Source organism: Barbatula barbatula (assembly GCF_947034865.1).
Source record: "Barbatula barbatula genome assembly, chromosome: 19".
Taxonomy (NCBI): Eukaryota; Metazoa; Chordata; class Actinopteri; order Cypriniformes; family Nemacheilidae; genus Barbatula; species Barbatula barbatula.
The window spans coordinates 21,373,234-21,401,138 of record NC_136782.1 but is presented as its reverse complement, the minus strand read 5'-3'; the positions used below and the strand labels follow the sequence as shown (position 1 = coordinate 21,401,138).

General features: G+C 40.3%; 1 protein-coding gene across 6 annotated transcripts in view; it reads left to right on the top strand.

Moving 5' to 3' along the window:
• Positions 1 to 27,905, top strand: part of dock10 (dedicator of cytokinesis 10) — a 72,008-nt gene that overhangs the window by 13,576 nt on the left and 30,527 nt on the right. For 2 of the 6 annotated variants that reach the window (XM_079481322.1, XM_079481319.1), the window contains exons 1-11: positions 7,415 to 7,548; positions 10,762 to 10,881; positions 15,975 to 16,064; positions 17,007 to 17,089; positions 19,932 to 20,004; positions 20,824 to 20,955; positions 24,155 to 24,289; positions 24,407 to 24,593; positions 27,020 to 27,105; positions 27,266 to 27,349; positions 27,535 to 27,687. In XM_079481322.1, coding sequence (XP_079337448.1) covers positions 7,468 to 7,548; positions 10,762 to 10,881; positions 15,975 to 16,064; positions 17,007 to 17,089; positions 19,932 to 20,004; positions 20,824 to 20,955; positions 24,155 to 24,289; positions 24,407 to 24,593; positions 27,020 to 27,105; positions 27,266 to 27,349; positions 27,535 to 27,687 — 1,224 coding nt within the window. In that variant the 5' untranslated portion in view covers positions 7,415 to 7,467. Of the gene's footprint in view, positions 1 to 2,730; positions 2,858 to 7,414; positions 7,549 to 10,761; positions 10,882 to 15,974; positions 16,065 to 17,006; positions 17,090 to 19,931; positions 20,005 to 20,823; positions 20,956 to 24,154; positions 24,290 to 24,406; positions 24,594 to 27,019; positions 27,106 to 27,265; positions 27,350 to 27,534; positions 27,688 to 27,905 lie in introns of those variants that run through there. The other 4 variants (XM_079481320.1, XM_079481317.1, XM_079481321.1 and 1 more) reach the window with 3 other exon arrangements.

Below are 27,905 nucleotides of genomic sequence, written 5' to 3'. Positions count from 1 at the left end.
CCGGGAATTTAAAGTGCACTTCTTTTTTATGAATTTCAATGTTAACGCACTACTCTTATTGCACGCACCTTATTGCAACAACAGGCTTTATTCTTGCTCTCAGACTCTCTTTGTCCACCTGAAGGTTACTACTGACCCCTAGTGCGAGCAGCCACCATAATGCACTTCATTTAAAAGCAGTACTGCAACACGCCAGCGACAATTGCTTATTAATTTGGATCAAAACTAATCATTTTTTAACCAGTAGTATAAATCGATCAAAGTGTTTTACTATCATTAACAGATTCCGATCCGTGTTCAATGTTCGGTATGTCTTCATTCATTGCTAAAATAAAGTAAAACAACTCGTACAAGAACTAAGAGTAAAGCAGCTGTCAGTGTGAATAACTCTTCAAACCCTTCAGTATTTATCTTCCCTCACCCTTCATGTCTGAAGGCTATTCATTCCTCCCTGAGGACTATTTAATAGTTTCCTTCTCTGTTCAGAGTCTCAGTTGGCTGACACTGCCATCTCCAGGCCTTTCTGATTTTCACCGCCACTTACATAAGTGTAGCTCCTCTTTTCAAATGCTGTCTGTCTGTCTGTCTCTCTCTCTCTCTCTCTCTCTCTCTCTCTCTCTCTCTCTCTCTCTCTCTCTCTCTGTCTGTCTGTCTGTCTGTCTGTCTCTCTCTCTCTCTCTCTCTCTCTCTCTCTCTCTCTCTCTCTCTCTCTCTCTCTCTCTCTCTCTCTCTCTCTCTCTCTCTCTCTCTCTCTCTCTCTCTCTCTCTCTCTCTCTCTCTACACACACTTAATCACTCCACTCATATAGCCATTGAAACGGGGTGGATTCATGTGACATAGTTGAACAGACACTGGATGGCAAAAAAGCTGTAGTTTTGTCAACACTCTCTGTTTCTCAGAAGTTTCACTAGGTGTATCATATCCTGTGTGTTGAGGTTTTACTCAGAAGTATCCGCTCATACACACATGCATTCGTTTGTGGCTCACACGTACTAAAAGTATTGCGCCTTTTTTCAACTAATTATTAAGTAACTAGTTTCACATAAAGTGTTGGCTCAAACTTGATTCCAACTTTAAGCACAAGTATGTTTGTACGCTAGGCAAGGCAAGTTTATATATATATATAATCATTATTTAAAAATAATTAAAATAATCACAACAATAAAAACAAGGAATTCAAAACCTTTAAAATGCCAAACAGATGAGTTTTGAGTCTGGATTGAAATTATGCCAATGCACTTCTGATCTCTTCTGGAAGCCACGGGCGGAAATTCCCCTTGTTTAGAGTGAACCCTTGGTATATCTAACTGATTTGATCCTAATGATCTAATGGTATTCTGTGAGCATATCTGCAATGTATTTCGGTCCGTTTAATGATTTATAAATAAGTAACATTACTTTAAAATCAACCCTAAAAGTAACTGGAAGCCAGTGTTTGGACCTGAGGAATATGCTCAGATTTTCTGGTTCTAGTCAGAATCCTGGATGAGCTGGTGAGAAGACCATTGCGTTAATCTAGTCTTGACTGGAGATATTTAAAACATTTAATGCTCGCAATGTTTTTGAGATGGTAGTATGCTGATTTAGTTACAGCTTTAACAGGACTAACACCAGTTCTTTGAGAATCTTGCAATATAAAGCAAAAAGTTGCTTGCAAGAACATCATGGCAGTCCGGATCCAGTGGACTCATCATAAATCAAAGGATTTGAAAAGGATTCTAAGGTATTCCCCATATAGGATTAGAATTATTAGAGTGTTTGAAGCCCAGAAAAAATACTTTATATTTTTTTGCTTCTGTTGAACACAAAAGAAGATATTTTGAAGAATGTTGGACAGCAAACAGTTCTGGGGCACTTTTGGCTACTATTGTATTTTTTCCTACAATGGGAGTCAATGAGAGACTCTGTTTGGTTATAAGCATTCTTCCAAATATCTCCAAAGAGATTTAAACAGATTTGGAACAACTCAAATGTGAGTAAATGAACAGAGGATTTTCATTTTTGGGTGAAGTATCATTTAAAGTCCTTTGAAGCTGCACTGAAACTGAAATTTTGACCTTTAACCATTTGGAGTCCATTGAAGTCCACTATTTGGAGAATAATCCTGCAATGTTTTCATCAAAAACCTTAATTTCTTTGCGACTAAAGAAAAATATACATAAAGATCTTGACGGAAATGGGGTGAGTAAATTGTCATAAAAATGTATTTTGAAAATGAACTACTCCTTTAAGATGAACATTTCATATGCATTACATTCTGGCAGAACAAAGCAGAAAAAAAGAAGACTTACTGGGCATGTGCAAAACAAAGTACAGAAGCGGAGTGTGGGAGTGTGTATGCTGCCAGCATGATTTTGGCTCTCTGTTCTGGTCAGCTGATGCGAAGGGCGGGTGCTGATTGGTGCGTCCAGCTGTGCACAGCTGCAGGGAAGGCTGATTTGTGTGGGACAATGTTGTTAGTGTTTCCTGGTCTTCATTCTTCCAGAAAGAGAGAGAGAGAACATACTTTAGGAAGATACACACAGGATGTGAGTAGAAATGCAGAGGCAGAACTAAACAGACAGACGTACATGCCAGAAGGATGGGGCGACACATACCTGACTTTAGGCCGTAAGAGCTCATGTGGTGGACATTAGCCTTTTTGCCACTATTAATTCTAAAAGTCTGTTGGTGAAATCCATGGAGTCCTGAGCTGGATTAGGAATCTTCAGGCATGGGCTGCACGCCCAGTGTGTTTCTACTATATGCTCTGCACTCCATACTGAGACGCAATAACTCCAACATCTGTTCTCACCAGCAAGAAATACTTTTTTTGGGAAATCACGCCACTGGAAGAGGAGACAGACGATCATCATGGTAAATAGGTCTGCTATAAAGTATATAGCAATGATCGAAATAGCACAAATGTGCAAATCTCTGTATGCCTTTAAAGCCGGGAGTGTGATTTGAAATCGTTTACATTACATTTATGCATTTGGCAGACGCTTTTATCCGAAGTGCATCATACTATACATTTGTATGTGCGATCCCTGGGATCAAATGACCTTGGCATTGCTAGTGCCATGTCTTACCACTGAACTAGAGGAAAGCTCTTTGGAAATGGTTCTTTGAGATTGTTGCTCGTCACACTGCGCTAACATGATCTCAGGTATAAACCATGTCCCGCTGTAGGAACTCAGTAGTGTCTGTACGACAGTAAATGTCGGATGCTTAAAGGTTGATGTATGAGAAGATACTGGCAGATTTGTATTAAAGGAAACGTTTGATTGCAATGGTCATTGATCAGCGAGCATGTCGAACTAGCGATCAAAGACTCCTGACTTTAGCCTAGGATCATAGGAATTGCATAAGATTTGCAAAATTTGTCTCAGATGGTCAACACTCGCGGCCAAAATGGCACAGTTTGCACACGGCTAAACTGAATGATTTCAATACTTTGAATATGCAAAACTTTTTAAAGTCAATGCAGAAAAACTTGGCGTGCAAATGTTTCTAGGATTGGTGTGTGCATGAGTGACATATGCATGCTAATCTGCATTGTTTTATTATTAATGTACTGCAACAGTATTACATGACAGTTCACTTTCAGAAGTTGTAGTGAGTATCCATCAAGAAAGTGCAACTTTTTGCGTAGAAATCAATGCCATTATTGTATCGCATATTACGTTATTTAGCAAGTTACCTCATATTTAGTCTTGCGTAGACAAACCTACATACTGGAAGTCTGGGAACTTCCGAGTCTCAACACCCAGGAAATCCAATCACGTTTGACTTTGTGCCGCATCATGTTTAGAGGCGTGGGAATGTCCCTGCAGTAACAGACCTGTGTACATTCACGAACGTGACATAAGTTAACAGCAACACCGTTTGAGTTAATGCCGTGATCTTTGCATACTTTTAAGCGTCTGGTTGTAAACACGACAGCATATTTCTTCGATCAGAGACGGCTTCGTGCTGTTTTCCGGGCGCGCCATAAAATTAGACCAATCAGATGATCACTTGGAACTTGCTGAAGTGTTTCCAGAAACGTCAGACGTTCAGCCAACGGTCCGTATTCGTGACGTTTGAGGCTGAGATTACGTCATATTGCGTTTTTTCCCTACTGTTTTCTGATTAAAGTAGTAGTCATGTATAAGATTAACTTGTGTGTATGGTTCACACGTGTTCTTTAACATACTGTACTTGGAAAGGAGGCAAAGATGTGTGATCCAGCATTGCAGAGTGGTTTCCGTTCCAGCTGAGAGAGAGAGAAATATTTCAGCAGCCATGCCCTGGGGAAAAAGGATTTGCGGAAGACTGCTAAAGGTTCTTTGTGAAAAGCCAAGCAGCATCTGTGCATCAATGCTCTTGTGAATGAGAGACTGGTTTGGGATCTGTGTTAATCGAGCGAGACTGGATCTCATGCAGTGGTTGAGTCACTAAAGTAAAACTAGTCTCGGCCTCATACGTCACACTTGTGAACGGCTGGCTGAACTTGTGATGTATATGGCACCCTTTATGAGAAACACTCCAGTCGAAGTCGTCCTTTGATTTCTGCAGGATTTCTGGGAGACGCGAATGTCGCGTTCTTTAACGGTCCACCTGGAAACAAATCTATCTGATGAAAGAAATTAGCTGTCGTGTTTACATCGGTTACAATGCAGAGCTGCCAACTTTTTTGTTCAGCTTGGAGTGATATTTTTCGACACCGGGGGGATGGTGGGTGTAGCTGGATGGCGTATGGCGTATGGGAAGTTGTAAAAACACAACTTGCATTAGAAGTGTATTGTGATTGCCTTGATAACATCATTTCATTCCTTTCAATAGTTTTAGGGGAGCAAACCACAACCACCAAACACTTTCGAAGCCACACTGTTTGTTTACTGATCTAATGAATGTTTTATCTTTAAACAGTAAATATTTTGTGATTTTTGAGGTCCTACTTTGGTTTATGGAGTGTCCAACAACAAGTTTACACACAAACACGGTGTAAAAACACAAGTTTTTAATAATAGGCAGTTATTATTACCTTACTTCTTGACTGACTTGGATCTGTAGTTCTATCGCATTTAAAGAAAGCGTATGGCACATTGACATCTAGTGGTTGAGCTTGCTATTGCAGTCTCAATTCAAAATATCAGAGAGACAAGTTTAGCCAAGTAACGGTTCTTCTGGGTTTCTATTGATTGTTATTAGAAATAATTTACAGGTGCACTATTGTTTGCGAATGTGTACCGGAAGTTAACTGTAGGTCAGGCGCGCGCAAAACAAAAGTATAACTAAAGCAGCACCGCGATATATAATTTGCTAACATGTAAATACCATAAAAATCACAATACTCCGACCTAGCTGTGCAACTGAGTAACTAATACCTTACATGTCATGGTTCTCGAGTGGTGAGACAAAGACAGAGGACCCAGGTGCAGACAGCGGGTAAGGGGTTAACATATTTAACAAAAAAATAAAACAAAAACCCACATGGGGTAACAGAACAAAACAGGGATACAATAACATGACGACCAGACTAGACTAGACTAGACTAGACTAGACTAGACTAGACTAGACTAGACTAGACTAGACTAGACTAGACTAGACTAGACTAGACTAGAATGAACCAACACAAGACAGAAGACACAAGACAGAAGACACGAGGGCATTAAATATGGGACAAAATCAAGAGGGGAACAGGTGAAGGGCATTAATCAATAACGAGGGTAACGAGAGGATGGGAACAAAGACGAGACTGGAGAGAGAGTATGGAAGGCCATAAGAACAATAATTGTCTCTCTCCACATTTAACACGAGGTTCTGTCATGATCCTGCAACTAAACCAAGAGAAACATGACATGATGCGGCAGAATCATGACATTACATAAAGGTGTCATTGGATGAAAACCCTCCATTTTTCTGTATTTAAGCGCTGTAACTCATTATCATTTAAAGAGACATGCACCAAAACGGATTGCTGTGGGCATAGCTGATTTGACGAGGCAAAAGGGGTTTTGTTTACACAGCTATTAAGTGTTTTGAAATTAATCTTCTTATAGCTCTTCTACAGCGTTTTAATCATGCCACGCTCAAAAACCCACCCCATCCCCACTTCCTCCTCATCTGACTGCACCTATCAGGTAACCTTTAATTTCATCCTTTATGGATCCTCTATTAGATGATGTCTTTTAATTTTTTTTATTTTGCATATCACTGTTGCCAAGGGATGTATATCCCCGTTTTGAAAATTGTTCTTGTTCCCCATGTGGGGGGATATTATTATTGCTGCACTCATGCTTTGTTTGTGCAAGGCTCCATAGACAGGCAGAGAGTTTGCCCAGAACACTTTCATTCTGCCCGCCTGAAATATTGCTATTGTTTAAATCTTTGATGGTAGTGGTCCTGACAAAAACATGGTTAAAGCATACATTTACATTTAGCAGACGCTTTTTTCCAAAGCGACTTACAGAGATGTTCAGGGAGCAATAAGCGATATGTAATACAGGAGTAATAATACAATAGGTGCTAAAACAAAGTTACTAGTTTCAACAAAAAATGTAAACGGTAACTGAACAGAAAGGCTACTAAACAAATGTAAAACTTCCCACGAGGGGGCAAAACAGAAAGCAAGGTAAACTGATACAAGGCACAAGACAAGAACATGACAAGGTAAACTTGGCGATGGAGATGGCGAACTAGACAGCGTGTACCATGGACACAGAGCAAACTTAGCAAAACGACACAGCACAGGAAAGCAAACACAAGGGCATTCAAAAGGGAAACTAACATGGGGCAGGTGTGGGTAATGAGACACGGCGGGAAGCTAAACAGGGAAACAAGGGGTCGGGCCAATGACGGTGAGAACACATCGAATGCCAAACAATTCCATGTCTCTCCCCACACTTAACATGTGGTCTGTCATGATCAAAGGAGGCAGAATCATGACTTAATGAACAACTTCGGGAAATGTTTGAAGAGTCCCCGTCGGGCTACCAGGGATTTAGACATTTTGCCAGGGTACTCTATTTATCGACAACACTGTTCATAGATTTTTAAACTCACAAAAGGGGGAAATACCGCTTCTGTTAATCAGACAAGAAGAAAGACTTACTTCCTGGTAACCTAAAAAAGTTACATTTCTTTTTTTGGCCAGACGATATAATTTGTCACTGTTATTAAGAACTCCTAGCATATGAAATGTGTGGGACTAGTAGTTTTTTCTGTTTGCCTGTACAGTTGGGCCTTAATATGTGTGATTACATGCACGAACATCTATGCACCTCTTGAGGCGTATGTGCTTTCAACTAAGGTGTCAAAAAATATGTCATTTCCTTTCTTATTTCTAGCTGATCCTTTGTGTGTTTGTCTTTATCTTTGATGGTCACACGTCACTAAAGGTCTACTTCCCCAACCACGTGCGTGCAAGGTTTCACTTGCACTTGCACGCAGGAAAGTGCAGCTTCTCTTCTCGATGCTCATTTGTGGATGCGAGTGTGATTATGAGTTTTCGAAGTAAAATCACGTTTCGTAAGAAAACAAAAGGCAGGCGGCTGCGAGCAGACTGCACTCGAGTCAGCTGTGTATGTATTTGATCTTTCTGATTATTTTATTTGACTCTCAGTGTCCTCACATCAGTTTACTTCTACAGGAAGAAGGTGCTTTTTCAAGGGTCTTGTTCTGTTGCTAATTTGGTGTTGTTGCATATCTGTTTTACATCAGTAGTGTACACTTTTATTGATTTGTGTGGTGTGTGTGTGAGAACATTGTTCTGTCTGTTCTCTGGCAGTGACCTATTTTTCTTTCTTTGAAACATGGATACTGCTGGCTCTCTTTAGCATCAGTTTGAGTTGACCTAAGGATAATTGGTCAAGTACATATAAATGTGATGGGCACATGTTGGCATACACAGCCTGGTAGTTGAGTAACTGGTGTACAAACATCACTAACTGATTGATTAAAATGCTTGTAACCATGGAGAAAGACTCATCCGTGTTCAATTAAATGTGCCCTTTATTCAAGTCAAGAACATTTGATCTTCAGTGATTCAAGTGAAGAATCCTTTGATATAGGATTGTAGTTGCCATTACAGTATGATATATGATGGTATGATACTGGACTGTAATGATATATGACTGTGACTATATCGTATGTTAATGTGTTTGACAAAATGCAAGTCTTCTTACTCACCCCAAATCTGTATTCATTTCTTTGTTCTGATGAACACAGAGTAACATGTTTTGAAGAATGCTTGTAACCAAAGAGATCTTGGCCACCATTGACTACGATAGTAGGACAATTGCTTTATGTTCTGTCGAAAACAAAAGTAGATATTTTGAAGAATGTAGGAAAGCAAACCGTTCTGGTTAACTTTTGACCGGTGTTTGCTCGTAGAAATGCGTAGAAATAACCTAGCAAGAGTGTCATATCAAGTGGGGAAGCTCTGGAACAATGGTCGATTCAAATAAAAAGGTTATTTCACAGCCAACAAAGAATAGCCATCAGAAAGCAGAACAACCTAAAGCTAGACAACAGTTTGGCAGTTAAAAAGTAAAAAGTGGTCCAGACATGTCTTATTTGTAGATTGTATTGTGACATTGTGATAGATTGCACTGTTGATGGTGTCAGCATGGTCATTTCTATTGGCTTATTAAGTTCCATTGAGATTAAATGGGAATCTTGTGTCAGTGTCTTCAGTGAGAAAAACCATTTCCTCGAAAGGTTCTTTAAAGAATCATCTCTTTCTTACCGTTTCATAATCTGATGAAGTTGTTTTCAACACAAAGAACCTTTTGCGAGACAGAAAGGTGCTTCGGATGTTCAAGGTTCTTTACAGAACCATTTACACTAAAAAGGTTCTGCTATATGGCATCAAAGAACCATTTGAAGCACCTTTATTTTTAAGAGTGTACACCTGTTGTTCCTGTCCATTTTCAGTGGTTTATGGGAACATTTGGAATGGGCTGTGCAATTCATCGAAAATTCATCATAATCGTCAACATTTCAAAAAATAAATAATCGATGTAAAACATTATTGTGCTGCATTTCATTTTGCAAGGATCCTCCATTCTATTTGTAGTATAAAAGTACAACCTACAAAAACACACGTGTTTTATTAAAGCTAATGAGTAATCGTGTTAAGTAACCGGTATCTCAATATCGGCCCAAATAATGAATGATTTTGGCATAATCGAGCAGCCCTAATTTGGACTAACTTCTTATCAGATTTAATGGCGTTTAATAGCCGTTCAGATGAAATAGTGCCACAGCTGTTTGCCATCTTTATTTACCCACTGGTTATTGTTCCACTATTGTCTTATTTCATTCATTTGTCTGGCTCATCGTTTTATTTTGCATATGTACTTTTCATATTTTCTGTTAAGTATAGAATAGCATTTAGAATAGCAAGTATTTAAAGATTGCTATAAAAAGGTCACCCAGATTATATATGTCAACTTGTGAAGTCATTATCGTTGATTTCAAACACCAGTTAGTGGTTGTGAATTGGAGGGAAATAACTTGTGAAAAGGGACACTAATATCTCATAGACCTCTTTTGGTTTCATAACAGACTAATGACAGATGGAGCTGTTGGATGTTCAGATTTAATGTGGACTGGATTGGCTGTTAAAATCCGATTAGTAAAAACATTTTAAATTTTACATCAACCAGAAGCCCTGCATGATTAGATGACTGTGTTATATAATAGAACACTACAGGGTGTTAATCTTGGTTGACTTTTATTTTGTAGTCCTTGTTCCAGTCTCCTGTAGTTCTGTCATCGTTTCCCTCCCTAATTGTTTTCACCTGTGACTTGTTCAGAGTTTTTTCACCCGAGTACATTTATCAAGTATCATGATCAGTGTGTTTTTATTTCGGGACAATTCTACTACTTCAAGTCATTATTCAAGCATGTATAATATCCGCCACATTTCATAAAATAAATGTTCACATGTTTTTGACCTTTAATACTTAAGTACATTACATCTACTTTTACTCAAATAATTTTAAAAACTTTCAATATACTTTTTATCCTCAGCATCATGCATATAGCATATTTAAAATAGATGGTTTGTGTTATTACAGTATCACAATTCAGCTTCAGATTGATTCATTTGTTTGGAACCTCTTCTCTTTTCTGTTTATTGTATTATTAGAAGTTTGTGGGGATATAATGTATGTATTGTAATACCAGCTCAGGAACTTTCATGTGTTCTGCTGGAGTTCGGCTTTTGATTAAACATCAGTGCCAAAATACTTTCTACATCTACAGTTTAACTTATGCCATGTTCTGCTTGCTTTTAATGGTAGTGCGAGATCTGATTTCACAGAAAATAACAGAAAATAGTCACACATTTGCCAGGACTGGTGTCATTTATTATACTTGTTCTTGCATCATTTCCTTACTTTCACACCAATTCAAAACTTGACAGTCACAATTCATTTTTTTATTTGTATGGTACAATACAGCTTTAAAGTACCTGTTCAGTAAAGTTCATTAATCATGTAAGTGCCTTTAACGGAATGGAATTGGTTATATAAAATTGTGTGTAATATACTGTGAGAAGAATACATTAAACACTAGCCTTAAATAATGCCATATTATATGGTAGGATAACAACTTTGCATATGAAATAAATCCAATTAGACTAAAACTTTATAGTGTCAAATACAATTGTATACGTTTGACCAACCAAAGATATAGATTTAGTATAGTTTTTACTATAAAAACATAGGATTGGAGCTTCTAAGACTTCAAAGACGGTTTTTGATGATGATTCTCTTTGTGTCCTTAAGCAGGAGAAACCAAAACTGATTGACCCTCTGGACTACGAGGCTGTGATCTCAGAGCTTGAACCTGAGCTCAGAAAAGACCCACAGCAGGACTTGCTACTATTTCCAGAGGATGACTTCAATGTAAGTTTTTAACTTCTTCAAGCAATTGTATGCATGTGTCTTTAGGGCGTTAAGACCGCACCAGGCCCCTCCCTAGGGGGCCCTGCAAGAAGGGGAAATAATAAAAATATAATAACGATGTAAAATCTTGGGACATCCTAATGAGCTAGTGACTGATTTGGGCTTCTAGCCATCCGGTGTATTGCTTTCCAAAGTATCAAAGTGATAATTTCTGAATTCGATGCAAAAATTTGAAGCAGTACGTTTGCCGGAAGTCAATCACAGCTAAATCATATGTACGACTAGTACATCACAAGTTCGGGTTATGCTTTTTAAATACATTTATGGGCAAAACCATTTCAATAATCTTATTTTACTGGTATGTTAATAATATATCTCACACAAGGCCTCGCCCCAGTGATGGGTTTAATTGTCTATAGGGGGTATGCACATGACGTCACATTAAAAAGATATATAGTGTTTCTTTAAGCTTCGCAAACTGAAGTTATGATACAGTCCATATCATTAGCTCACATGATGCTTATGCCTTCAAATATACTGTAAATAGGTTCGCAAACCAGACGCGCCGCACTGCGTCACATGTGCTCACATCACATACCAGACATATACCCTTACATGCACGACATCAAGCTCAAAGTCTACTCGATGCACATTGGACCAACTTAATTTTATGCTTTTCATATTAAACAGTGTGGTCTTTGTTATTTAGTGGTTTTAAAGAATTTTATTTAATCAATAGTCTTATATCACGTTTTTCAATCTGTTATAGTTTTCCTGCATCTGCTATTAATGTGGTAGAATGAAGACTTTCTGTATTATAACACAGTTTCTTTTCATTATTCCCAAACAGATACATTTATCGCATTCTCTACGGTCAAGTTTATTTGTATTAAATACTTCTACAACATTTATTTATCTGGTTATGATAACGTAACTCTAATCAATCATATTTGAAAGATTGCATTTGATCAATATTTATTAATACATTCAATTATGCTTTTTTGCTGCGTTGTGTTCTCAAAAGTAATGTTATGTAAACAGATTACATATCCTACTGGACAATTATATTGTTAATGTTTACTATGGCACAGTGAATACCAACTGGGGCAGTCGTGGCCTTATGGTTAGAGAGACGGACTCGTACCAGAATGTTGCCGGTTCGATCCGTAGTGGCTGTTGGGTAATGACTGAGGTGCCCTTAAGCAGGGTACTTTACCCCACCTGCTCCCCGGGAACTGCAGTGATAGCTGCCCACTGCTACGGGTGTACGTGTATTCACGATTTGCTGTGTGTGTGTTCACTACTCTCTGGATGGGTTATTTGCAGAGGTCACATTTCGGGTATGGGTCACCATAACTGACAAATAGGTCACTTTCACACTATTTCACTTCCACCAAGGGCGTTTCTCTATTTTAAGAAAGCAAAGAACGGACTTGTGTTCTCGCAGAGACAGATTTCGCGAGGCAGCCTCGGAAGAACGAACTGGATGCAAAGACTTGTGGGACTTCAAGCGGGTTCAGTTCTTGATATCAAGAACACATCCGGATACAATCATGCGTTCTCTGATTTTGTGTTCTTGAGAATTGGAACCAGACGGTTATTGATGACGTAGAGCGAGAAGACGAGGACACAAGACCGCTGAAGAAGGCATATTGAACAACAGCCCAAGAAACATTTTAAATGGCACACCGTTACAAAAAGGTTCCCAACCCATGGACTATAGTGTAACATTTTGTCATTTTGAAATTCAGGGATGGATCATGAGAAAATGGCTTACACAACTCTCAAAGAGCAAAGCCTCTTGTATATTTATGTCAACTTGATGTTGCCTAGTCACCACAGGCCTTGATAATTCTGTGCATGTGTGTGTGTTCTCCCTGTAGGCTGCATTTAGAACAGCCGAGAAGATGGCCTATTCAGACCACATCCTCTTTCACACTCAGATCTGGGCTACACATATTAACACCGTTTGCACACAGCTACACCAACCCAACACCTAACACTTTGTATTGCTCTCATGTACTGTGTGCCAGAGATGACTTACAGATACTCATGTTTAAAAGTACTCTGGTTAAAATTGAAATACTTACTAAACTTGTTTACTCAAGTAAAAGTAACGAAGTATGGGCTCTAAAAATGGAAGAAGTCGTCCAATGCTACTACCTGTTTTAAGGTCACGCTCGTAACTTGACCGCACAACTGAACCACCATTATGTAGAACAGAAACATGTAAAAGACTAATGGAAAAAAATGAAATCACCTATGCCACGTCCTTATTATAAAGTATGACAAGATGACAAAATATAATAAATACCAGGAAAATTTGATTGGACACTGTAAACAGTAAGTCCCGCCTTTTTACATTTGTTTGCACCTCACACAGCACTTCGGCTTCTTATCGTTAGGTTGAAAAAGTCACGTTATGACAAGAAATAATATTGATTGTGCATCGAATACAGATTAAAAAACTAAAGTAAGGAGATTGGTTTGAAAGTATAAGAAGACATTTGTGGAAAAATGTAAGAAGTCAAAGTAAAAAGTGGTCAGAAAAATAAAGTAAAGTAAGGATACCAGAAAAATCTACTGTAGTACTATTTTGATTAACGATGCATGTTATAAAATGTAAATAAAACCCAGTTAAATCATGAGACAATATCAGTTCCTTATTTACTCTTGACGGAAATAGGGTTTAACAAACTTCCAGTGAAGTTAAAAGGTTCAGTCACAAGCTCTCACAAAAACCTGTCGTGAGGTCAATATTGGCAAAACTTAGAGGCAGACTTAAAGGCTGACCAATAATGATGTTTGAATATATAAAATATATTTAAAAAAAAATGACGTAAAGCGTTTGTCTAGCATTTTTAGGCAACTGAAAAAGTGGGAAATTAAGAGCACTTTGAGAAGACATAATTATCTATTTAATGGCTTCAATTTACTGTTAGTCACTTATCTAATGCATCTACCAAAGATATAAATGTTAAAGCAAATTTTGTATGTTATGAATAAATAACTCGGTTTGATTTGTTGCGACACGGAACACAACACTGCCATAGACTTTGTTATAAAATTGTAATTGATTGTAAGAAGCTCCTTGCATAAACGACCAAGGGGTTGTTTGTTGGAGGGTGTATGAAAACTTATATTTTAAATAATTTGTCAATCTTGAGATCAATTTAATGCAATGAAATGAACTCTTTACCTCCATTAACGAGATGTGTATCCTGTTTCCACTGCATCCTCTGGAAATACTATGAATTGATTAAGAGTTCCAGACATCTTGTTTCTGACAATGATACCTATTTTTTGAGAACATTTAAAACTATGATGAAAAAGTCAGGTTAGGTGAAGTGTGGCAAGTGTACTGTTCAGCTGAATCACACCACAGGAATCAGTCCTGGCGAAATGCTGTTGGGAAGGAAGACGAATCGATTGCATCCAGACTTGCAATGGAAGGTACTTGACAAACAAAAGCAGTATCATGACAACAAATGGCAAGTTAGAAGTTGCAGTTTTGACAATAAACTTTAGTTATGGACCCAAGTGGATTCCTGGGTTCATTGCCAGAGTGACAGGCCCTCTCTCGTACTAGGTCATGCTCGGAGATGGCAAACAGTGCGTAGACATCAAATTCTCTCACAGGAGGTGGAAGGTTAACAGACAGACAGGAGTGGGTGTGAGGATGTTGCGTTAGACATGTAAATGTGTAGTGGGACTGATTCTATTTGTAGAAAGACTACGACCGTTTCAATGTGTATTGTTTCTTAAGAGGACCAACACAGGACTGTTGAAAGGAAACCATGAGTTCAATCCTGGAGTGAATGACTGTTTTGAAGCCCTAACACTCGGAAGACTTTGTGTTTTGAAGAAAAAACATGTTGTCATGTAAACAGGTTATATTGACAAGTAGTATGGCTGGGAGATATTATGTTTATAGATGGAAGAATGTAGTAATATAGAAAGATGGTGTTGCAGAAGAATTATTCTTTGTTTTGATTCAAGAGTAAGCCAACAAAATGTTTATTTAGTGGTAAATGTGTTCATGGGTTTGAGTGACGTAAGAAATAATTCCCATAAGCGCTTACAATGTTGTGTAGAGAACAAAATAAAGCGTTGTTGGAATCAGCCCTGATGTCTCCAGCCTATAAATCAACAGAGAACACACCTATAGGATTCATGTTAATATTGACTTTTAATGAATACATGGACTAGGATAGATTGCAGAGCTTCATTTTGCAGTTAAGTTTAACTGCTCGGTTAAGGTACGTTTGGGTTTAGATAGTTGTGTTAATTGTTTTGAGCGCAAAAACATTTCTCTGAAGAAAAGTGTCAAATCAACAGGGAAGGAAAGAAATCTGTGAAAACTGCTGCTCTCTGTAGGTTTTTCCACCATTTCCCGTCATGTTCATACAGTATGTAAATTGCGTGGCTTTTTTGGTCCATTAGAGCGTACGATTAGAAAAGGCCTATACATTTACCCGCCCATGAATCAGAAGAGAAGTGGTCAAATATGGTAAAAAGAGACAGATTAAAATAGCTATGTGTCTCAATCGTCCGCTTGTGAGCGATCGACCAAAACTGATCTTAATTCCAGTGTGTCTAGAGGTCAAATAGAGATGAGTGTATTAAAAGAGCACTCATATAGAGAGCTGCGTGGCTTGTAGTTGCTTAGCAACTGCAGATGCCTTGAGAGCGCGGTACCCAAGTGCTTTTTTAAAAAAAGGAGAATGTTGATGCATGGTTGTTTTTAGACACATGAATGTGAATATCAAACAGAAAATACATCAATTCCAGAACACATTTGATATCTCATCAATATCATGTATTTAGGAAAAGTTAAAAATATATATGTGATAACCTCAACGTTTTTATCAGTTTTCATATGTCTTGTCATACTGTCACATTGCTGTTGGATGACTTTGTCACTCCTGAGGTTTGATTTTGTTGAAATTCAACAGGCGCTGGACTAGAATGGCCACAATACATCTTTGGTTTTGTTTGTCATGGGTTTATTTTAAAGACACAGGAAAACTAAATAGAAAACATTGACTAAGCACACACGCTGTCTTGAACTCTTTGTCTCTGATTCATTCCAGGTGACCACTCCTCCCATAGAGAGGAGAACAGTGAAGTCCACTGTGCCAGAAGGAGCTGATGAACAGGCTGAATGTCTGCTGGTCAGACAGGTAAGTGTGTGCAATCCAACCATGTGCGTTTATTTGATCGTAATCCCATATGAAACAGCTGGTCATAAGCACACAAAAGGGCTTTTCACACTCAAAATTGTTTCACGTTTCACACTGCTTATAATTGACAAGGGGTTAAGTGATAACCCTGGGTCACATGCTTCACACTGTACATCGCTGAACCCTGGGTTACTTATATCTCTTAACCTCTGGTAAATTATACGTAGTGTTAAACTGATAACCCAGTTTGAAAACATCAGTTTGGAGCCTGGGCATGCGCAGAAGGACTCATCGGTGGAGCCAGAGTCTGCGGTGGAGCGCCGTGTCATGGTCCCACCCAATGCTTTACTCCTATTGGTAGTCACTCGCGAAATTCGCTTCTCATTTGCATAAACTTGAAGATTTCTTCACTTTTGTCACTTCTTGTCGCCAACGTTCACTGTCGCTCGTGTCACCGGATGTCGCCGTGCGACCATTGAAATGAATGAGATCATGTCGCAGTCTGAACAGGCTTTAATTTTGTACTCGTCAATTGACGTGTAGTTTAGACTTATGGTGAGTAAAATGTCTAATGTGGACTGACAAAATACCCGAGTAACAGGGTTGCAATGTGCGTGCGGAGCGACGCCGTTTTTCTAGGTGCGTCTGCGCCACATCGAGGTGAAAATATTTCCACTTTACAGAATGCCACACGTGCACCGCATGAGAAAGCAGTCCACCTTACGTAAAATGATCGCCCCTTACTCTATACATTTATGATTATAAAACTATTTTAGCGTTCTTGTCCTACATTCATTAAGATACTCATCAAACAATCATTCTGTGGAAAGTTTTGTGTTGGAGGTTAAAGTTGAATGACACAAAGTCAATGCTTCCTGATTTTTTGTAGTTGTTATATAACACATGAACATGATTGTATCTAACTCTGTTTTAAATTTACAGGCCTGTCAATACTTCAACTCCCCCTGGCATGTTGTACAATACAAACATGAAGAGTACGCCGGGGATTACCGCACATTGCCCAGGTAAACATTAATTGCTGCTTTATTGGACTTTTTACAATAAAAACTTTTTTACACTGTGTTGGATGGTAGCTTTTGCTGTTGGTTGCTGTTTGACCCTGGCTACTAGTGTCATGATTCTGCCACATCATGTCTTGTTTCTCTTGGTCTAGTGGCAGGATCATGACAGAACCTCATGTTTAATGTGGAGAGAGGCGACTATTGTTTATTTGGCTTGCCATACGCTCTCTCCGGTCTTGTCTCTATTGATTCATGCCCTTCACCTGTTCCCTTCTTGATTTGGTCCCTTACGTAATGCCCTTGTGTCTTCTGTATTGTGCTGGTACATTGTGGTTGTGTGGCGAATTCCTGTGTCTAGTCTAGTCTAGTCTAGTTTATGTTTAAAGTTAATTTTACTCTTGTTTTAGTGTAGTTAGTCTTAGTCCTGTCTTGTCATGTTATTGTATCCATCCCATGTTTTGTTATGTTACCCCCTCGTGGGTCTTTGTTTTGTCATTTGTTATTAAACATCTGTTAACCCCTTACCCGCTGTCTGCACCTGGGTCCTCTGTCCGTGTCTCACCACCAGTAATCATGACAACTAGTGCTTAGACAAGCATTACAGACCATTCATAAGCAAATAGATGTTACGGATATTATTCTTAATTCGACTGAAATAAAATATCATATTGCAGAGCATCTTCATCTGCTGTATCTTTAAGGAAATCTGAGGTCATCTTCCTAATTCTAAATCTTTAACATCAAACATGCTTGATATGATCGGGGCAGCTGGTTCTTCTCTGATTGGGACTTGTTAGATTTGATCTATAAACTTAGACGTAAATCTGGACCAAACATTGAACCTATTCGAGGTCCTGGACACCATTTTTTTCTAAGAATCTACCAAATATGGTGGCGTATTTTGACATTACCTAAATGTAAGCACAATCATTTAGTTTGGATTTGTTGTCAATATATACAAAATAGTTTAGACAATTTGACGATTTATGTCAATACAGTCGACAAAATGTCATAGAGAAAATTTATTAAATACAATAAATATGACGTCTTTCACTCAAGTTATATGCAAAATATGAATAAACGAATTACCTGCCTGCCATAAAGTATACTTCATACATTATGAGAATATACTGATAAACACTTTAGCAAGATGCTTGCGGTTTGGTTATTAATTTGTCTTTATTATTTTAGCAATATTGTTCTTGACTTTACAGCACTTTTTATCTACAGAAGAACTAGTGTATCTGTGTTCAGTCTTGTCTGCCGGTGTGTGCAACCATTTAATGTCATCAAAAACAAGTTAAAATGAGTATTACATTACATTACATTTGCTATTAGTGTAAGGCTATTAAGGCATACAAGTCTTCCTTGTAAGGGATCCCTTTAAAGGTCAGAGGGGGATGCGGGCAGATTAAATGCTTGTGAATCTTTGTGACATTAGTGCTTGGGTCTGGTGTGGTTTTAAAGTGTGCTCAGGCTGACCAAAGAATAAATTCCTGTGTGTGGGCTTCTGTCAGAATGAAGGATATTTTAAGTGGTGAGATATACTAAATGATGTGGAAAATACCACCTACAGTTCTTAAAGGGACTTCTTGGCTAGGTGCTCATTCTAACCAGACTAGGTTTCCTTGGGGACCTGAAAGGCCATTGCTGAAGTGCAAAGCATGCTTTATATTAAGACATTTAAAACGACAGCGCTATTATGTTTTGGGTTTGGGGATGCTTGGAAATATCTTTCAGAGTGTTCACACAATGTTTTGCTAACACTGACTACAGAAATCACAATATAATATTTTACCATCGACGGAACTTACCAAAAACTACAAAATATTTTCACACATTTATACATTTCGGTGTTATTACTCATACACTGAAATGACAAGGTACTGGTATACCACTGAGCTCAAAACAACAGTTTAACGGTTACTAAAAATGTATCGTCCAAAACTTCGGTAGTGTACATTTGATCGTTTTTGTCTTTTATGACTAATACTGTCCTCACAAACCAAGTTCCAGAAGTAGTCACCCATCATCGCTTCACATAAACGCTTGATTATTTGCAATATACCGATACTGTATATCGTAATTCATGCGATTAGCTCAAATTTCCTTGAGCTAAACATACACTAAAACATTGATACTACGTGAAAATAAATATAACCATAATAATTGGCATCACAGAATTGTATAAGAACTATAAAAAGTTTGGGCGAACCAAAACTTGGTTACACTGGAGTATTAAATGTTGATAAATATTTTTCCTGGTGATCAATTTTCATTGACGTTTAAAAGTATATTTTCAAGTATCATGTATGGGTTATTGTTGGGTTATTGTTGAAACCGTCTATTCGAGTTGGATTTTTTACAATGAAGGGTGTGGGATCTGACTGTGAGTGACAGATGCTTTGCTGAAACAACGATGGTAAACACATGAATTATAGATCTTTGTGTTTGTTTTGAAACTACCTGTATGGCAGGACAAATTAGACTGTGGCGTAGTGTTGAAATATCTCAATAAACACAATATCTCCATCCATCAGAATATGTGCTTTATAAGTACTAATTAACAGCCAATATGCCAATAATAGGCACGCTAATAGCTAACTGGTTAATAGTAAGAATTGGCCCCTAAACTGAATTGTTACCAAATTATTTAATAAACAAATGAATACCAAGGGCGTTTACCAATTGTATACTGTTGCCGTCTAGTATAACGTATACTGTAACTGTATAATGTCTTTGGATTGGATTGCATAAGAAACCGATTGGGGTTTATTTCCCTTTCCTTACCTTTTCTTTCTCATCACGACTCTCATCTCTGTCCATAATTCTTTTCCCTCTACAGGGAGTCGAATAAAGCTGAGAAGTTGCCCTCACACTCATTTGAGATCGATCATGAAGATGTTGACAAGGATGAGGTCAGTACAGTACAGTACCTCTCTAGTTGAACAGTTCCCTCTAATTTTAAAGGTGCCGTGTGTAATTTATAACTTATATAGTCTTCAGATGTGTATAAAGACCCTCGACCTGATTTTGCAAGGTGAGAGACGTACTTTGGGCAACATGCTTTGTTGACCCTGGGACAACAATTTTGTAGAAAAAGCCCCAAAACCTAGATGATAGGTGATTTACAATGGTGAACAAACCACTAACCCTGTAAGCTCATTTCAAACCTGTGTGACTTTCTTTCTTCTGCAGAACACAAAACAACTTTATTTGAAAAACATTGGTAACCGAACAGCACAGCCCCCCTTTCACTTCTGTTGTAACCAATGCAAGTGAATGGGGGGCTGTTAACAACGCTCTTCAAAATATCATCTTTTGTGTTCTGGGGAAGAAAGAAAGTCATACAGGTTTGAAATGAAAAGAGGCTTTAAACTTCGCATGAACTGTAAACGTATCCTTCAAATCTGATTGGTTGAATGAAATGTTTTCCCAGGTTCTACATGGTGTTGACCCAAGGATATCTCTCACTTATTCTTTTATTAGTTTGATAAAAGTCTTCATGCATTTATTTAAGATAATAATTCATAAGTTCACAAAAGATTTACCATTTTCTGTCAGATGTAAATAGACTAGGTCAAAGTAATGTGATTTATAACTTGATATAAGATGTCTTTCTATTTATTGGAAGGCGGTGGGGGCCCACATCAATATTTTTTCAGGGGGCCCAGAATGCTCTTGCCACGGCCCTGCATATGAATGAACAGATAATTCACATCACTTCTGTTTTGTAGGACACCACGTCTTTGTCATCGTCTAAAGGCGGAGGAGGTAGTGGGTGTGGAGGGGCAATTGGTGTCTTTAAGTCTGGCTGGCTGTATAAAGGGAACTTTAACAGCACCGTCAACAACAGTATCACTGTTCGGGTCAGTGACTTTTCTATAAACGCATTCCACATACCTTTCAGGCTATAGAAAAGACGTAGGCTCACAATCATACATTTATACTGATAAAGGTGAGTATTTACTTCAAGAACAAACCAACTCAATCTGCTGTTTCAGTCCAGTTCTGAAATCTACACAAAAGGTTTTTTTACTTTTAAAGGGATACTTCACTCAAAAAATGTTGTTCTTCCAAATCTGTATAAATGTCTTTGTTCTGATGAACACAGAAGATTTGGAAGAAGGCTTATAACCAGACATATTTTGCCCCCTATTGACTCCCATAAATACAATGGTAGTCAAAAGTGCCCCAGAACTGTTTGCTGTCCTACATTTTTCAAAATGTCTTTATAAGCGTTCAACAGAAGAAGAAAAAATGATAAAGTATTTTGTCCTGCTATGGGAGTCATTTGGGGCGAGATCTGTTTGGTTATAAGCATTCTTCTAAATATCTTTCTCTGTGTTCATCAGAACAAACACATTTTTATAGATTAGGAACAACTCGAAGACGATCAAATTATTACAGGATAAATGTTTTGGGTGAAGTATCCCTTTAAAAGCTCTTATGAAACGGCTCTCTGGAATTCGGATTGGTTAGACGTGACTGGATGTACATTACAGTTTCTTTACCAATTTTTCAAGCTTCATCTTATATGTGTAACACTCCCGTCCGTTTCCCTGCCTGTTTTTCCCCATGGACTCATTTGCTATCCCGCACCTGTCTGTCATTTGTATCACGCCGTTTCCCGCACCTGCCAGCGATCATTGTCATCATTTAAGACTATTTATACCCTGTGTTTCCTTTGTTCCCCTGTCGGTTATTGATTGTCGTGTAAAGTCTTGCGTTTCGTGTACCAGTCTGTTCATTAAAGTTACCTGACTTTTTGTAAAACCTGCATTCTCGTCTGTCTCGTCCGGCGCGACACCGTGACAGAATAACCGACCTACGAATGGATTACATCTACGTCTCTCCAGTGGACCAGCTCGTGGGTCTTCTTCAAGACGGACGGCCACTGGAGAGGTATGTGGAGGAGTTTGTTGAGGTGTGTTACCGGGTGGGTTGGGACAATCCCACACTTAACCGTGTGTTTTTGACCGGTCTGGACGACGACCTGCTCGCCGCCGTTCTGCTCCCGTACGCGGACGACCTTCCCCTGGAGGAGTTGATCAATCAGGTTCTCCCGGGGGAGGAATCCGTGGACCGCGTTGGGGAGCTGGACGGTGGCTTGAGCGGTTCGCGTCCGGTACCGGTCATCCGCGTGGGGGTTGTTCTGACTCACTCCGGGACCGCGCCTCACTCCTCCACGAAGTCCCGTCGGCGCCATCCACGTCGGCGGGCACTACAGCGCAAGCAGCGCGAGTGCGCTCCTGAGATTCCGCAGCAGCGGAATATGGAAGGCCGTGAGGGTCAAAATCCCCGGCCTTCCCAGGCACAGCTACCGGTCCTGATCGCACCAGAGGCACTCCGGGAGTTGGATTCCCTCTGGTGTTCCGAGCCAGCGCCCCGATGCACCCCCGTGCCAGCGCCCCGATGCACCCCCGTGCCAGCGCCCCGAAGCACCCCCGTGCCAGCGCCCCGAAGCACTCCCGTGCCAGCGCCCCGATGCACTCCCGTGCCAGCGCCCCGATGCACTCCCGTGCCAGCGCCCCGATGCACTCCCGTGCCAGCGCCCCGATGCACTCCCGTGCCAGCGCCCCGATGCACTCCCGTGCCAGCGCCCCGATGCACTCCCGTGCCAGCACCCCGATGCACTCCCGTGCCAGCGCCCCGATGCACTCCCGTGCCAGCGCCCGAGCCTCACCAGGCCTCCGTACCCGTGCCCGAGCCTCACCAGGCCTCCGAACCCGTGCCCGAGCCTCAACAGGCCTCCGAACCCGTGCCCGAGCCTCACCAGGCCTCCGAACCCGTGCCCGAGCCTCACCAGGCCTCCGAACCCGTGCCCGAGCCTCACCAGGCCTCCGAACCCGTGCCCGAGCCTCACCAGGCCTCCGTACCCGTGTCCGAGCCTCACCAGGCCTCCGTACCCGTGCCCGAGCCTCACCAGGCCTCCGTACCCGTGCCCGAGCCTCACCAGGCCTCCGTACCCGTGCCCGAGCCTCACCAGGCCTCCGTACCCGTGCCCGAGCCTCACCAGGCCTCCGAACCCGTGCCCGAGCCCTCTCCAGAGCCCAAGGAACCCCAGGGGCCAACCCAAATGTTTTTTGGGGGGGTGCACATTGCCTATCCGGGGAGCCCGGCACCCACAAGTCATTCCATGGCCCCGGATAGCCCAGAGTCCAAGCCGCCGGACCCTCAGCCCGAGCCTCCGGACCCTCAGCCCGAACCCAAGCCTCCGGACCCTCAGCCCGAGCCCAAGCCTCCGGACCCTCAGCCCGAACCCAAGCCTCCGGACCCTCAGCCCGAACCCAAGCCTCCGGACCCTCAGCCCGAGCCCAAGCCTCCGGACCCTCAGCCCGAGCCCAAGCCTCCGGACCCTCAGCCCGAACCCAAGCCTCCGGACCCTCAGCCCGAACCCAAGCCTCCGGACCCTCAGCCCGAGCCCAAGCCTCCGGACCCTCAGCCCGAGCCCAAGCCTCCGGACCCTCAGCCCGAACCCAAGCCTCCGGACCCTCAGCCCGAGCCCAAGCCTCCGGACCCTCAGCCCGAGCCCAAGCCTCCGGACCCTCAGCCCGAGCCCAAGCCTCCGGACCCACAGCCCGAGCCCAAGCCTCCTGACCCCAAGCCAGGGGGAAGCCAGCTGAGTGACTCCCTGTCCCGTCCTAGTCTGTATGTCCCGCACGAGTCTCTCAGCTGCCCACCCCCCCTCCCTGGTGTTTCGTTGGCGCGAGGACGCGCCTTTGGGGAGGGGGGTGTACTGTAACACTCCCGTCCGTTTCCCTGCCTGTTTTTCCCCATGGACTCATTTGCTATCCCGCACCTGTCTGTCATTTGTATCACGCCGTTTCCCGCACCTGCCAGCGATCATTGTCATCATTTAAGACTATTTATACCCTGTGTTTCCTTTGTTCCCCTGTCGGTTATTGATTGTCGTGTAAAGTCTTGCGTTTCGTGTACCAGTCTGTTCATTAAAGTTACCTGTCTTTTTGTAAAACCTGCATTCTCGTCTGTCTCGTCCGGCGCGACACCGTGACAATATGTGGTATAAGAATGTATCTCTTATGTAAGTCTCTTTTACTTTAACAGTCCTTCAAGAGGAGATATTTTCAATTAACACAACTGACTGACAACTCGTATATCATGAACTTCTACAAAGATGAGAAAATCTCAAAAGAACCCAAAGGTTGCATTTTTCTAGATTCGTGCACGGGAGTTGTTCAGGTTGGTGCTTTAAAACAGTTCAGCAAACATCACATTATCACAGCACAAAATCCTCCAGTTAACCTATTAAACATACGAATTTGATTCGATTTTCGGCTTCATTTGTGGTTCATATAGAACAGCCGGCTGCGAAAACACGCCTTTGAGCTGAAAATGAACGAGGTGACATATTTTGTCCTGGCTGCAGAGAATGAGCTGGACATGGACGATTGGATCGGCACTCTTACACGCATCCTACAGATTAGTTCTCCAGATGGCCCAGTTCTGGACCGCAAAAGTGTGGACCTGAGCGACAATAAGCAAGGTGAGTGATTCTTTTTATTTATTTTAATTTAACCTCTATTTAACCTGGAAGTCTCATTAAAAGTTAAAATCTCCTTTACAAGAGAGACCTGGCCATGGTAGCAGCCATACAGTAAGACAAATTTAAAATACACATTATAACAATATTTAGACAATATCCTTTCAACAAAAACAATCACAAGCTTCCAATACCACTCACACATCACTATGATGCCTTTAAATTCACAAATAGACACAAGTTTATCTCATTTTAGATCTTTTTGCTAATTATTCCAAGCCCAGGGTACATAATATGAAAAAGCAGTTTTCCCCAGTTCCATGCAAACTCAATGATGTCCCTCCCTCCCACCATATCATATTAAATGCAATGATGAGTACGGGATTTTGTGAAGCATACTATACCGAATCAAGGCTTGTTAAGATAGAAGAGGCTGCATGCATATATATCACCATAATCAAGCACAGTTAGGAAAGTAGCTTTTACAAGTTTCTCGGGAAAATAGCTTCTACAAGTTTCTTGGGAAAGTAGCTTCTACAAGTTTCTTAGGAAAGTAGCTTCTACAAGTTTCTCGGGAAAGTAGCTTCTACAAGTTTCTGAGGAAAGTAGCTTCTACAAGTTTCTCAGGAAAGTAGCTTCTACAAGTTTCTCGGGAAAGTAGCTTCTACAAGTTTCTTAGGAAAGTAGCTTCTACAAGTTTCTCGGGAAAGTAGCTTCTACAAGTTTCTGAGGAAAGTAGCTTCTACAAGTTTCTCAGGAAAGTAACTTCTACAAGTTTCTTAGGAAAATAGCTTCTACAAGTTTCTCGGGAAAGTAGCTTCTACAAGTTTCTTAGGAAAATAGCTTCTACAAGTTTCTTAGGAAAGTAGCTTCTACAAGTTTCTGAGGAAAGTAGCTTCTACAAGTTTCAGTTTGAGCTTCCCTCCTTAGATTAGCAATTTGTACATTGAACAAAAGCTTATCATCAATCCAAATGCCCAAGTACTTGTAAAAGTTACTCTTTCCATAATCTTTCCATCAGATGTAAAAATACTAAGATCAAGTACTTGTGCCTGAGCTTTTGAATAAAACATAACCTACCGCAGCATTAAAAACTACAGAAAGATTTTTTACTGTACTTCACAAATATACTCTAGTGCCTACAAGGCAGCAATGTTTCCCTCAAACAATCTGGTTTACGTTTTACCCCATTCTTCAGTATTAAACATCTGCAATTAATTTTAGCCTGAACCACTTAAAGTTAGGATAGGTAGTTTCGAAAGCAGTTCGTAAAAGAAAGCTAGATTTGAAGTATTAATAAGGAAAGATTCAAGCATATTTTGCAAAGTGTTAGGTTGAGGCTAAGTTTGTGTGATGCAAATTTCGTCATCATGATAGTATGCGCGTTCTGTACGCACACCACCTGAATTTTACATTTAGTCATTTAGCAGACGCTTTTATCCAAAGCGACTTACACAGAGTTCATGGAGCAATAACCGATATGTCATAAAAGAGCAATAGTACATTAGGTGCTAATACAAAGTTACTAAATTTTATTACCTCGCTTACTGAGTATGCGCAGGTCATGCATGCGCGTTCCATTTCTTGCAGTAGTTAGTTTAACCACCAGGAGGCAACCGTGTCCTGAGATTCAAAGTAATAGAAGAAAACCTGACCCCTGTAGGCCCGGAGAGGTATTGCAATGTGTCAAAACCCGTGTGTATGTATACGAGTCAAAAGCAGTATTCTTTGCAAGGCTGTGCCTTGGGCTGTATGCGTACCCTCGCGTAGACGTACAAAAATAAGTTTGCCACAGGCTTGTTAACATATACTGTACATATGTACTGTACATACTAGAGAATGTGATGCTGACATCACGCTCTTTGCTGCATGTTGCAGTGGCGCTGCCATCTTGGGAGGATCATACTCCACTTCTAGTATTGTTTTGATATCTACCATTACTTGTTTTGTTTGATATATGGAGAAATTGAAAGTGAAAGAACCAGGGGATTTCCTGAATCACTCTGCAAAATTATATTTTTTAACACAGCAAGACCGACCTACCAAAGTTATTTTGCCTAATCAAACAAGAAACAATGCATTGAACGCGCTAGCAGCCAGCCTCCCAAGATGGCGCAACATTCAACACGGCGTGACTTCGATTAACAAGCTCTATACACATTTGTAGAAGGCCTCGCATTAAAATGACTCTATCGTGATATCAAAACTCTTTATCAACATACTAATACCAATTTACTAATACACTATTATCTTCAGGAGTTGTCCCAAAACCTTTATTTTTTAGTTTGGTTATGGACAAAACAGTGTTTAAATTGCAAGTACTGTATGTAAATACATTTTTTTAGCTATACAATTTTACGATTTCATCCACACCTTATGGATGGTGTGCCAATTTAGGTTTTAAACCTTTTGTTTGTTTTTATTTTTAGAAATAATGGATATATCTTTGAATCTTGTTCCTGCCGCTGAAAATGAGGAACCAACTGAAAATGGAATCCACCCAGATCTGGCCAAGGTAATTTAAACCAAACTATGTTTTTCTAAAAGACACAAAGAAATATTTGTTACTTAGACAGAGTCTTTTAAACATAATAATAAACCTAAAGATGTTATAAATGGTGTGTTATAACCACAGAAATGATTCAGATTATTAATTTTGCTGTTATTTGTTTTAGTATATTTCAGAGACAGAAGAGCTGGCGAGAGCTGCCAGAAGAGAGAACAGACTGAACCTGTTCTCCCTGGACCCTGACATTCCCGTATGTCTCCCGTCGTAGAAAAACTTTAAAACTTTACTTCAAAATCTGCCTTAAATGATTCATTATTGTTTAATTAAGTTAAATCAAATTAGTTTTACATGTCACTTGAGTCTAGATTAAATTAAACTTTTAGTTTATAAAATGAAGTTGAAATGGGATCATTGAAGGATGCTTTATGTTTAAAGGTTTCGAGGAGCCCAAAGATGGAGCATACGGAGTCTGCTTCCATCCGGCAGTTTGAGGAGAAACTGGGGAAGAGACTGATGATATCCTGCCGCTCGCTCAACCTCACGCTGCAGGGATGCCTGAACGAGGCCAACACTGAGCCGGTCACTAATGTATGAAGTTCTTCACGTCATCTGCGTGACGTTCCTTTATACGATCAATGAATAAAACAAAGCGAAATGCATGATGCTCATCAAGCCACATCTGTGGCTTCATCATGTAAAACCTACTGTAATAACAAGCATCTTCTTGTGAAATTGTTAAAATGCGAACTAAATTCGCTATCTTTAAAACGAATGAATGTGATTAATTAATATGACAAATTTAAAGG